The 13,496-nt window shown below is 40.0% G+C and overlaps 4 protein-coding genes across 4 annotated transcripts; 3 read left to right on the forward strand and 1 right to left on the reverse strand.

Annotated features, from left to right (window-relative positions):
- Positions 1-2,145: 2,145 nt before the first annotated feature.
- Positions 2,146-3,378, reverse strand: BATDEDRAFT_21150 (uncharacterized protein; the record flags this gene model as incomplete). Its single annotated transcript, XM_006675149.1, has 1 exon — positions 2,146-3,378. One exon carries the CDS (start codon positions 3,376-3,378, stop codon positions 2,146-2,148), a length of 1,233 nt encoding a protein of 410 aa, XP_006675212.1.
- Positions 3,379-6,097: 2,719 nt separating this feature from the next.
- BATDEDRAFT_33866 (uncharacterized protein) lies at positions 6,098-8,656 on the forward strand. Its single transcript, XM_006675612.1, has 3 exons — positions 6,098-6,276; positions 6,362-6,440; positions 6,778-8,656. Exons 1-3 carry the CDS (start codon positions 6,155-6,157, stop codon positions 8,317-8,319), a joined length of 1,743 nt encoding a protein of 580 aa, XP_006675675.1. The 5' UTR covers positions 6,098-6,154; the 3' UTR covers positions 8,320-8,656.
- Positions 8,657-8,830: 174 nt separating this feature from the next.
- Positions 8,831-11,430, forward strand: BATDEDRAFT_33867 (uncharacterized protein; the record flags this gene model as incomplete). Its single annotated transcript, XM_006675613.1, has 2 exons — positions 8,831-8,843; positions 9,134-11,430. A coding segment is annotated over exon 2 (2,271 nt), but the record flags the coding sequence as incomplete, so codon positions are not given.
- BATDEDRAFT_18153 (uncharacterized protein) lies at positions 11,359-12,865 on the forward strand (the record flags this gene model as incomplete). Its single annotated transcript, XM_006675087.1, has 8 exons — positions 11,359-11,430; positions 11,495-11,542; positions 11,653-11,726; positions 11,827-11,881; positions 11,958-12,115; positions 12,201-12,265; positions 12,342-12,485; positions 12,557-12,865. 8 exons carry the CDS (start codon positions 11,359-11,361, stop codon positions 12,847-12,849), a joined length of 909 nt encoding a protein of 302 aa, XP_006675150.1. The 3' UTR covers positions 12,850-12,865.
- Between the last annotated feature and the right edge of the window lie 631 nt (positions 12,866-13,496).

The raw sequence follows: 13,496 nt of genomic DNA on the forward strand, positions 1-13,496 counted from the left end.
CCATTATACACTCACCAGACCAGTAACGGTCACCAACCTGCTTTAGCATCTACTCTACATGAAAAAACTCCATTACCGACATATGAAATATGTGATCTTGCCAAGTCATCCGTACGCAATGGGTCAAAGGAGATTGGACGCGACGCCACGAGTATTGAATTATCCCTGTAGCTTTGATTGTCACCTATCGTCATAGTAGTATCAATGCATACATTCTCTTGCTGATATCTTGGTGGCTGACTGCTGTGGGTTTGAGTATCAACCATTTTCCTGGATGCATTATGCGTTTGTATTTCTGAATGGGAATTAGACTGGATATCAAACGGTGTGGCAGATGCCTTATCTTCGTATACTCCTGTTAGTGGCTGTTGAAATGCTATTTGACTAAATCCAGATTGCGTCGCTTCAAGAGGATCTACCATTTGCATGTCTAGACATCAGATACAATGGGTCAATCTCCACTAATATTCAAGAGTCAAACCTGTACCAAACAGATCTTTTTATGATTTAAAGATACCCAATTTGCATATGCAATCTGTGTCAGGGGTTATAGATGTGGTTTGGCATAAAGGCTGTAATGCTTGGCTAGCAGTGCTGATGGATACATGGCTTCAGTGTCCAAGTTTCAATACCAAACAGTCATTGTATCTAAACAGCTATCCTGGTACTTTTAAAAGGGAATCCAGATGCATGCATAATGGTTTACACTAAAAGACATCTAGATGCATGTCTAGTATCTCAAGGTCGGCTCAAACCACTTTCTGGCTGATTTGATTCTTGACCCAAATATATAAAGTTCAAAGATTGACAAGTGACAGTACCGTTTGTAAACAAAGTCGAACGACAGTCTGACCGAGACCGGAGTGATCTACCACCAGGTTTAGAGAATATATCCTTGTCATTCATGTATGCCGTGGTGGCTTGTAAGTTGACAAGATTTAAAAAAAGTTGGAGTATAAAGTTTGAGATTTTACTGTCGTGTTCACGTAAAATGAAACACCAAGAGTGCCCAATACATAACAAACAGCCAATCTTATTAAACGATTGGTGCCAGTTTCCACCACATTTACTGAACAGCATTGTGTCCTGAATTCCTTGACAAAGTTGACTGTTTTTTCTGCTCACTTTTGGATAAAATACCAAACGAATGTTCAAAGCAGCATTCACATCTCCAAATCCCACATTTTTGACACTTGCTCAATCATCAACTCATACAAAAATCGTATGATTGACATGATAATAGCAGTCATTTCTGGATGTACGCTACTAAGGTCTTGTAAACTAAAACACAAACACATCTGCGATTCAGAGTACTGCAAAAGTTGTGACAACAGTCCAAGCCGATATTTGGATTGCAATCAATGAGTCGGTTTCAAATGTGGTGATTGTACATTACATGGCTATACTGACAGGAAAGGAGACACGTTCCAAACTATAGTTTGATTCTGTATACATCACGATGGTCATTGTTTAAGAGTGAAGCTAATTTCTAACGGAAAGACGCAAGCATTTGACCATTGTCTATTTCAAAGCAAAATAGATTTCAACGCTCCATTTTATGTGATTGCAACTATAATTTGTGGCTAGATGGGAAAATGATACCATCTAATCTCGGTACTCTCATTGAACAAACTACCAAACAGTATACAGTAAATCAAATATTCATTTGAAAACAGCCGTATCACTACTTTGACTACAGTTAGGCTTGTACTATGCATCTCCCTCGGATCTTTCACAATCCTATTGTCCTCTCCAACAAAATCAGGAACATCAACAAGGAAAGCCCTATCCTTTTGCGTAAACTGGAAAAATTGGCTCTAAAAGAATATGGTATAGAGCAATTCAACTTGGAGGACAGTGGTAAATTCATATTTGTTGCAAGTTTAACACCAATTTACTGTTCTGGAGATCCTTCAATTGGTGCTAGTAGAGTGGTGTATGCAATGGAGGGGTACTTGAAGATTTACGGGATTGACGCCAGCTGGACTCCGTATGTTTTGGAACAAGTGTTATTTGCAGTTGCAGACAATGATTCTGAAATTGATCATTGGGCTCATTTGGGAGGTTTTGTCGTTGGGTTTATCTACAAAGGCTTGTCTGGTGTATGGTTTGACACGCAACCAAGTCTCGAGAATGGCTCAATTTCTATTCAATCAAAGTCATTTCACTAGTCTGCCTCAGATATTCCTTTTTTTCCTGCACGGCAATTTCATCTTCAATCCGTATGACAACTTCTTGTGGGACCACTCGAATGACAGTATAGATTGGCAGCCCTTTGTCATCATAACCCGACACATACGATGGATTAGATGCTTTCTGCAGACGAGCTGATTGTCTTTTCGGCTTATCTGGCGTGTCAAAATATTTTGGTTTGATGATGGTTTTTTTTGGCGTCTCTTTGATTTGAGACGATTCTTGAAGCGTGACTGCTTTCATAGACTCCTCCAAAGAGACTCGTCGGGACAACAGACAAATGACAATGGCTTTGAGGAATGTTGTCCCCATTGGCTGAACCAGACTGGAGTTTACATGAGGGGTATGGTCGAGGTTGTCATCATACGGAAATGTCAATACAGCATTGCGATCGCTGTTTTCAACAAACAACTTCCACTGCCTTTGGGTGAAAAGGAATGTTGGACAGTTGAATGCATACAAAGCCGACAAAACCTGAATGCCTCTTGAGCCGTGATACCACATTTCACCAGGAGCAAAGGTGAGATGTGTCTTGGCTTCAGAGGCAATCAGGTTTAAACCGCTGGTGTTGAGAAAATGGGGATCAGTTTTGCTGCGAAGATCATATTGATATCTTGCCAGGATTCCGCCCACAATGATCTTGGTTTCGGAGCTGGGACGAATGCGAACACGGAGACGAGTGGCGATAGCTGAGACAAGCCCACCAAACTGCCATTGGATATCACTCTCTGCTGTGTCATCAGGAAGGTTGCGAAAGTCGTCCATATCCCGAATGGTGTCTCCATCAGCAACCACTTGATTGTAGCGCTCTTCCCAGTCGTCAGGAGTGTCCAGGAGAGCTGCGAGGTCGTCCAAAGTGCCAATATTTTTGACATTCCTATATATGAATGGATGGAGCAGTCTGTGCGACAAGTTTGATGCTGTTGGCTTTCTGATCAAAACAACGTCAGTGCCTTCTGTCGTTTGCCAGGCTTGAGGCTCTAATATCCAAGCAGATGGTGGCATGATTTGCTGATCCATATACTGCTGATTTTGCTGGAGTCTTGTAGAAATAGACTGCTGTTCTTCATCCTCAGTATCTACTTCCAACTGTGCTTCTCCCTCCGATTCAGTATCTGATTGGGCATAGTCTTTTGGATAGGTTCGGATGATATGAGCGTCTGCTGAAGGTGTGATTTCTGCCATTTTCTAGTTTGGAAAAGGTCAACATCGCACACAATCTACTTTACATATTGTCAAATGAGAATCCAATATGAAAATATTCATCACCAAATGAACCAAGAAAAAATCAAATTTTAATGGGATTCTAGTAATCTAAATGGATACTTGGAATGATTTGCCAATGGGATTGAAAATAACGATATTCAAATTCAAATGCAGCATCGTTTTAATGAACGAACGAGCAAGTCGAGTCTTTTGTTCAACGAACGACCTGTCAAGATCATTCAAACTAAAATGTCACTAAAATGACACTGAATTGTACATTTACATTGAAAATAAACGTTGCTCATCAAGACAATTAAAAAACATTTCTACATGGGTTATCTACGGTGATTACAGAACAGATGCCAGTGCTCAAATGGCTGTCTTGCTAATGTGTCATACAAATCGGCTGACAATTGGCATTTACAACTTTGAGCGTGATCAAGATACTGTTAAAATTAGTTGCTGACTGGAAAACGCTTTTAACAGACAAGAGTTTGTATAATCATATGAAAATCAATTTTATTGGGAGTTTGTGAGTATCCAATAGCCAATGGCCAACCCGAGTTCTATTTTTAGCATCTACAGTCTGCAATAGCAGACTTACAATTGTAATAACATTTTTATTCCTCAAATCTGAAATTGTTTGAAAGCTGAAAGAATCTATATCCTTGATGTCTGCGTTCAATTTTAATGTGCATCACATTGTACTATTCCTTGCGAATTCGGGCAGTAACCTAGCCAACGATAAATTCATCATCTTTGTAGACAATTTGTCCAAAATCATCGCAAGATATACCCACGCAAGTTATTTTTTCCATTCTAGTACCAACAGTCACTTTAAATGCGTTTTGGTTCAGTTCGAGCATTAGCAGTGCGCTACTAAGGTCTTGTAAACTAAAACACAAACACATCTGCGATTCAGAGTACTGCAAAAGTTGTATGACAACAGTCCAAGCCGATATTTGGATTGCAATCAATGAGTCGGTTTCAAATGTGGTGATTGTACATTACATGGCTATACTAACAGGAAAGGAGACACGTTCCAAACTATAGTTTGATTCTGTATACATCACGATGGTCATTGTTTAAGAGTGAAGCTAATTTCTAACGGAAAGACGCAAGCATTTGACCATTGTCTATTTCAAAGCAAAATAGATTTCAACGCTCCATTTTATGTGATTGCAACTATAATTTGTGGCTAGATGGGAAAATGATACCATCTAATCTCGGTACTCTCATTGAACAAACTACCAAACAGTATACAGTAAATCAAATATTCATTTGAAAACAGCCGTATCAGCTTCTGCTCAATGACACATTCTAGAAATAAAGGGTTTAGTAAGAATCAACCAGAGCTGTCGAGGCAAAAGAGTATCTAGTCAAAGTTAGCTAAAACATGCACTTGGTCTAACCTTGTGCAAAACAATTCCTATTCTGACCGAGGCAAATATATCTTCAATTTATCAGTGCCACTGGGTGAGGCAAAAGGCTGATGCCTATTGAAAGTTGTAAAGTCAATAGCTCATAACTCATGTTGGTTATTCTCATTCATCAAATGCTGCAGGTATTTAGATTCAAAACTATACCATTAGCTATTTCAACAGTATGCCGTCATTTTCTGTATAGGATCCAAATATAAATATGTTCTTTAGAATATCATCTCAGGCATTACTCAACCAATAGCTCACTTGTTTACGCACACCAATACATTGTAATCATTAAAAACCTTGAGCCACACATGGTACTGAACATATAACTGAAACTGAGTAAATGGGTTATAGCATTTCTCCACACTACGAATTCTAATGTATCCATTGCAACTTGAAAGATTCAAACGGTACCTCAATGTCTACTCATGCTAATCTTCAACTCAATCTAAATGTTTATGCTAGACAATTGATTCAATGGCGGGTGAACGCAGATACATGTGATTCAACTGCTTATACTGAAATGATATTGCAATATACGTACTTGATCAAGCCAGTGCTGAGTCCACATGTATGCAAAGTGGCTGTGGGATTGATCACACTATATTAAACTCGGCCATATTCATATTGGTGAGAAGAGTCAAGATCGAAACTAAGCTTACCAGATATTTTGCTAATACTGAGCATTTCAAACAGAACTCATTCCAGCATACCTAGAGTATAAAGCAAGAAAATATTCAGTGAGAGGCGATCATGAATGTAGTGTAGTAATAAAGACAGGTACTTTCCTATGGATCATTCACGATGATAGAGGAGTATTTATAGACATTCAAGACAAGATGTAGGACGATGGTTAGGGCGAGTAAACACAAAAAGGCAATATTTAGGGTTACAATAAACCTTATGTCTTTTGGGTTGCCATCAAACATACGAATGTCATGTTACAGGGAGTGTTGGGTGGAAACCTAAGGGATTCCTATAGGACGATCAAAAGCATACACTTGTATTCAATCCGTCGAGTAGTTTATATGATCAAGAGTATCAAACAAGCGAGTTGGTTTAATCTAAACGGTTTATTCTGTACAAGTCGAGTATTTTGATTGTAATAAAATATTCCACTGCGCTAGAGCATTGTTTTGCAGTCATTATTCTATGCAAACAGACTTTTGACACTAGGGCGAGTAAAACGTTTGTGTTTAAACCTCATTGCTTGAAGCCACGCATTGCTTGTTTCAATAGCTGGGCTTCGACCCTTTAACTGTTTCAAACTTGTAAATCTTGATTCTTATTACAGCACTCGAGTTCACTCTGATTTGATTGACTATTAAATGACTGTCGCACAAGATACTGTCCATTCCAGTGCTGACCAGATGCATCATTCTGAGCAACATTCTGTTAGACTTGCCATTCTTTATGGTTACAATGGGACTGGGTTTGATGCTCTTGAAAGGTAAATCAGCCATGTGCGGCCAATATACTGCCATTCCTGTATGCTAATCTTTTATACTCGACTGTAATATTCAAACTATTACTAGAACAAAAGGAGAGGTCACAATCGAAGGCACTTTGCTAGCTGTCTTGGCCTCCTTGCTATCTGCTGATGGTAAAGCTACTGTAAGTTTGCAGTACATGGTTGCTGTCCAATACAACTCCAGTGTACGATTGGGAAGCCCTGTTGAGAAACTGCAAAAAGTGGATATCCTACTCTAGTGTTGAATTGCTGCTGCAGTAAGATGAACAGGATCTTGTAAGCCGAGATTACAGGGGTTCTGGATATGAGTTGATGTCTACACTTGTATTCATCTCAGCTGTTGTTCTGCAACTTGGTATTCCATAATGATATTCTCAACAATACTTGCCGCCACATCGCCACCAAACAACAATACATCTGCTTGGTTTGCATGTCAAACTAATTCCAAATTGTATTTTGCTTTGATACCATTTTATCTAGTTCACTAATATCTCCAGAGCGTCTACTACGGAAGCCGGTGAGCATGCTTCGAAACAAGTCGTTTCATTTGAGACTCATGCACCAACTCCTATTATTCTACCTGCCGTTGAGGCTGTCAACAAACTGCTGCCCTCATCCATGCGTGTCTTTCGTATCATCCCCGTTGCTAGTGATTTTTCTGCTCGCAGAACTTGTGAGGCTCGCACCTATGAATTTCTGATCCCTACATATGCGTTTTCTCCTCCTCCAGCCGCTGCACATTATGCCTACGCTGAGCAATATAGCATTCCTGATTTACCCATCAGCCCCTCTAGTCGCCCACAGGGCGACATGTTCAAGACTATGAAGCATGGCCACTCTCTGATGCGCCGTCATACTCTTGGAAAAAACGGTGGTGTTGATGAAAAATCCGCAAACACTCCATCTGTGCGTGCTGTTAGTCCTGACAGCTACTTGAAGGAGCACGGAGAAAAAACAGTCCAAGGAAAGGTCGTCGACGAAGATGAGCCTGAACCTCGCGGTGCCATGGCTCGCATGTTTGGCTCATGCTTCATGGGACTCTGTCGCAAAAAGTCTGAGCTGACGGGGTCTGAGCAGCTCAAGGCTTCGCTTTACAACACACTTGAGATCCCACCTGATTCCAGTCAAACCGATGAATCTAGTGTCACTCTGCAACGCAAAAATACTCAAAATGCTAATACCAAGGGTGCGGGATCGTCTATATTTAAAGATGAAAATGATGAGCCAGATACGTTTGTCAATACGCTTCATCGCTCCATGTCTCGTCACAAGAACTTTGATCCCAAAGAGCTCAACAAGGAAGTTCCTCCAGAGTTTTTTGATCCTCTAGTCATTCCACCTCCAACAACCGAGCAAAAGGCTTCCATCCGTGGATATCGCATGTCTCAATCTCAAAAGGTGTCACTGTGCAACATATTATCACTGTTCAATGGTACCCATAATTGGCACAACTACATTCCCGGAGCCGATCAAAGCGACCCTCGCTGCTACATCCGCATCATCAATATTGATGTGCGTGATACTGAACTGCACGAGGGTATGGAATGGGTACGTATAAAAATACAAGCCCCTGCTTTTGCTCGTTATCAAGTGCGTCGCATGATGGCTCTTGTGATTATGGTCTTGCGTACCAATACTCCTCATTCGGTTGTTGCCAACTCATATGGGTTTGCGAAAATGGAAATTCCTGAAGCACCCGCACTCTCTCTTGTTCTTGATGAGCCCCATTATAACAACTATAACGTGGAGGTATTACAATCTGCCAAGGATCAAGGTAAGATGCTTCGTCAGCCAGTGCATTTTGGCGAGAGCATTCATGAGGTAGAAGACTTTCGACACAATGCCATTCATGAGGCAATCTATGCAACTGAGCGTGAGCTGATGGAGTTTGAGACCTGGTTGCGATCGCTAGATTCCTACTCGTTCTTGTACACCTGCTACTTGAACGAGCGTGGTGTTATTTTGAAGAACCGAAATTTTATTCGTGATGCAGAGCTCGATTCTGAGACAACTCCTGTTTAGAGATTGACTAGATATCACTTTTGATTTTGTCCAAGTTTAGTTTTCTTTTATTTTGCTGCTGTAACCTTTTCTTTCGAGTTAGGTGTTGCTGATAGCTGCAGTATCAAACCTGCCTTTCGACATTACTATTTGCAAACCCAACACCCATGCTACTGTGCAGCCATTTCATGTTTTGTATGGGCTGCCATTTCAAGGCTTGATCAACAGTAAACAATTGCCAACGCATGACCTACACTGGATTTACTGTTTGTGGCTCTATAGCCTTCCTCAATTCGATCAACTCTTTTTTACCACATACTTTTTTGGACCCCATCAACAATGAATACTTTTATGCTTTATTTTTTCGGTTTTGGGTGTTGATAAAATTGTTCTCGTGCAGATACAATGAGATGGTCAATTTGAATCTGATATACACGTGCCAAATTACATGAGCATTTTTGACAAAGTCAGTATTCTGAGATGTATAGCTGTCTAGTCTTTTCTACACGTATCCATACTGATAACTATACTCGTTAGCATCAACGGTGAGTACCAGCTGTATACTTTGAACACTTTAGCTACATTTGTCGAGTATAAACCCCTTGACACCTTTGCAAATCACAGATACAGTCAAGAGAGGCGGCTTGGTATTGTATCTGTAGTCATGCCCTCATGAAAATGTGGACTTTTGAATTTTGATAAAGGGAATATTTATTTTTTCCAATCATTTCAAAGTATCAATAACTACACTTCAAATTTATCTAGAGTAGGCTAACAAACTGTTCAATGATGCAACTACTGTCCACCTTTACTGCTATGTATTAATAATATATAGCTTAGTTTACCCCAGTATTCAAACAAATGGCACAAATTGTGCCGTGTATGACGCCAGTTTGGCAAGAACGCCAAGACAATACAGATGAATCAGATTCAACTTCTCAGATCCCTCGAGTCTTACCTGCCAGTATCACCGACTTTATTGAGTCACATCAAAAAGAGCAAAGCCATACGCCATCTGGCATTCATGACAACGACAGCGACCGAGTCAGCATTGAAAGCTACATTCTCATGGACCGCGAAACTCGCGAAAGTGATTCAGAATCTGACTCAGACTCTTGCTCATCACTTCAGCGTCCCACTAGCATATTCAACCTCTCTATTGCAGGCTCTTTGGCTCTAAATTCTGTTTCCTTGAAAAGTATTTTTAATCCTTCTCAAATTTTAGCTAGTGAAGATATCGAGCCTGCTATAGCAAGTATCGCTGCAATAATTGAAAAGCGTGTATCACTGGCTGAGATTTACAAAGAGGATGCAGAAACGAATCTACCCGACCATTTAAAATCCATTCACACTATGCCTAGAGTCAAATCTGGTGGTGTGGTAAGTCGTCCCGCTTCTATTCTTTCATTACCAAAAGTTGTCGCTGTTGAACTATCTCATCCGCCTATTCAAGGTCAATCCATTCACACTCAGCAAAACCTAAAAGAAATTCAAACTGCATTGGATTTGTATTCTACACGTGTGAATCATGAAAAGGAAACTTTTTCCAACACCTCTTCCACAGACGAGTTTGATCGTATTATGAATAAGATGGATCGGGAAGATTTGTACGATCAACAACGGTGTGTGTTGCATAGTCCTGAAATAAGAAAAAGTCAGGAAAAAGTAGATGTTCATGAGTCGCAAGACTTGCCTGTGCCAATCGAGTCGGACCAAATAGGTTCTAGTGAAAATTTTCGCTCTGTTCGTATAAAAAATCTACCCAGTCAAGACATTTATCCATCATCACGTCGCAGAAGTATGTCGTTGGATTCGTCTAAATGGAATGTGCTGAAAATGGTATCGGCTAGTCATGCTTATGGGGATCATCACGCACTACCACATTCTAAAGGCGGTATTTTAAAAAAACTGTTTCATCATAAACAAGATTCTTCAGAAGATTTGCAATCTACAGAGCTTGGGTCATCCTCCAACAGACAGGATCAAGAACTGCCATCCAAGTCAAAACACGACAAATTTTTGATGATGGATACTGGAAACGACAAGGCGTTGGATCGAGATAGTAATGGATCTTATCATACACCAAATCATCCACATCCTCGCGAGCTTCATTACAGAGTAGATGTGTATGGGCAAAAAATGGATTCGCAAGGAAAACAATCACCAAACAATCACGCAAGGGAATACATGTCCTACAATGAAGCAGCAAATCTACAGTCTGGCATAGAGTCACTACCATCATTTACTAGTCCAGTTCAAACACCGTTAGAAACGCATTTAGCATCATCTTCACGTCACCACGACTCTATATTTAACAAGCTTTTTCATATTTTACACCATCGTCGTGGAGATGCTGATGATGACAGCGATGAAGAAGGATCCACAGCAAGTGGAGACAGACATCGAGAAAAAGAATCGGATGGCATATTTGGTTGGGGAGGAGGTAAATCAATTTTAAAACTTACCTCACCAGAACTTAAACCAACCCTATCTCCACATCCAGTGCCTGAATTTGAAAGCATCGATGTGTTGGCTGAACGTTCAAATCATCACGAACATTTTCACGGTTTTAATGGTCAAAATGACCATTTTAGTAGTGGAAGCTTACGTTCATCATCAGGTGCTTTGGGAGTATTATCTGCTCGGATTTCATCTGTGAATCATACTCCACCATTATATCGTCCACCACCCATATCAACCCATTATCCAACATCATCAGGTGTATCTCCAGTTCATGGTTCACGAGATATTTATACATCACCAGAAATTGAAATTTCCCCAGCACATGGAGAAACAGCATCCCGTGCTCCTTTACCAAACCATGACGCATTGTCCACACCCAGTCCATTTGGATTTATGAAACCAAAACATGATCGACGAACACGTGAGCGAAGCGAAACCGAAGGAAGCTATAGCATATTCCGCGAGTTACGTACTACCATCAACCACCGTAAAGGTGGATCTCATCAAATGGGCATCCGAGGAATAGATGATCACGACACACTAGCACTAAACAATGCTCGATCCTCTTCCAAGCATGTTTATCGATCAGGATCAGAAATGTCCTTGATTGAAAAGTACGGCAAACCCGACGAGGTTTTGGGAAAAGGTGCCAACGCAACGGTTCGACTGGTATGTACCATCCTCTTATTAAAAACATTGACCCTCTACTTATTTAATTGGTTTTTTGTTGTAGCTGACACATAGGAAAGATGGTGTCGCAAATAAACTCTACGCTATCAAAGTATGTTTCGACCATCATCCTGTTTTATACAATAGACAATGACGTGTTGATTGATCACCTTTTTACATTGATGGCTGGATGTGCAATATATTGAAATGCTTAATGTGTAGGAATTTCGCAAAAAGCGTAAAGAAGAAACCGAAAAAGAGTATATTAAAAAAGTCATTTCCGAGTTTTGCATCAGGTCAGTATTTGGATTTGCTTTGATATCTATGCTGCACAAGCTCAGCACTACAACCATGTTAACTTTTGACTTTATGCATTTGCAATGTGGCGTGTATTAGCTCTTCCATGCATCATGTCAACGTCATGGAAACGATAGATCTCATTCGTGACGAGGTAAAACAATTTGTTTAGCTATTACAACGTATTTTAAACTGAGTTGAATATGCATGTGTTGATGTGGAAACTGTAGCACAATCGATGGTGTGAGGTAATGGAGTACTGTGCAGGAGGTGACCTATTCAACAAAATTATGCACATAGGGTTTTCGGGTGATGAGGAGATACATTGTTTGTTTCGCCAACTTCTTGAAGGTGTAGGATACATGCACTCGGTCGGTGTAGCTCATCGGTATGTCCATTTGTCCACGCTTGCTGATGATGATTTTAGAGTGATAAATGCACAACTAATTTTCCATCTGGCATTCAAACTTTAGAGATTTAAAACCCGAAAACTTGCTGTTGGATAATGCCGGACAGACGCTCAAAATCACGGATTTTGGTGAGAAGTAGATATAGATGAATTGATTCTATTAGACTATAAACCCCTAAACTATATTTTTAATTCAACCTTTTAGGCACATCTGCAGTATTTCGAACGCAGTGGGAAAAAGAGCCACATAAGCTCCATGGTGTATGTGGCTCACAGCCCTACATTGCACCTGAAGAATGGGATACTCAGCACGAATATTTTCCTACAAAAGTTGATGTATGGGCATGTGGTAAGTTATTTTAGTACATGCTGTATATTCACTTGGATTTCAGACTACCAACCTGCATTTGACAACACTAGGAATGATTTTATACGCAATGCTCAGCAAGAATCTTTTGTGGAAGATTGCACAAGTTTCAAACGAACATTATGCCATGTATTTAAAAAAACGAGAAACAGGTGTGCCTCAGTTTCTAAAATACCCATCTGGTCCATGTCAGATACTATACAAGTGTATAGATCCTGACCCTGTGAAGCGACCCGAGATTGCTCAGCTCATTGAAGATCATTGGATTTCTAGTATTGATTGTTGCCAGCTGGCTCATAAAGGAGCAAAAGGCACGACACATACACATTTACAACCCTCTAAATAAACTATGGATTGAAATTAGCCAAGGGTGCTATTTAGAAACTGTAAAAGATATGCATGGAGTATTTACCACAGCATGATGTTGAGAATAAATACATCACGTCAATTGTTTACAACAGCATCGGGTCTTTGAATCTACACAAGCTACTCAACGAATAATATTGGATTGATTTTATCAGCATTTTTACCTACACTCGGTATGATGTCTGACGTGCTTTTTCTGTTTAATCGGTCGGTTCATATCAACAGGCATGATTTTGAATCTTAGTTTGATAGCTGTACAAGGGTTGAATTTATTTTATTGAATGCATCCAATTTGCTTTACAGCTCAATAACCGAGTAAAAATCAAACCATTCACGTTCAAGCTACTAGCCAGATCACTTGCAGATTTGATCGTTACCATTAAAAAACAACTGTTTTTGAAGACCTGAGCACATACAGCCAAGCTAATAAAGTGTTTACATTGAATGTGCGTTGTTTGGGGTTTTAAACTAAAACGTGAATATATGTAATATTTAGGATACAGCAAAAGTTTGGAGTTTGATTGAAAACAGTCGAACCCAATACTCGGAGTAAGTAGATGGATCTGGAAACGTACAATGCATGGCTATACCAAAAAAGAAGAATATACAGGTTCAAATCTATAGTTT

Source organism: Batrachochytrium dendrobatidis, assembly GCF_000203795.2.
Source record: "Batrachochytrium dendrobatidis JAM81 unplaced genomic scaffold BATDEscaffold_1, whole genome shotgun sequence".
NCBI classification, from domain to species: domain Eukaryota; kingdom Fungi; phylum Chytridiomycota; class Chytridiomycetes; order Rhizophydiales; genus Batrachochytrium; species Batrachochytrium dendrobatidis.

Coding starts and splice junctions, on each gene's coding strand:
- BATDEDRAFT_33866 (XM_006675612.1), top strand. CDS start 6,155: ATGACTGTCGCACAAGATACTGTCCATTCCAGTGCTGACCAGATGCAT. Junction 6,277..6,361: donor GGGTTTGATGCTCTTGAAAG/GTAAATCAGCCA, acceptor AACTATTACTAG/AACAAAAGGAGAGGTCACAA. Junction 6,441..6,777: donor CTGCTGATGGTAAAGCTACT/GTAAGTTTGCAG, acceptor CATTTTATCTAG/TTCACTAATATCTCCAGAGC.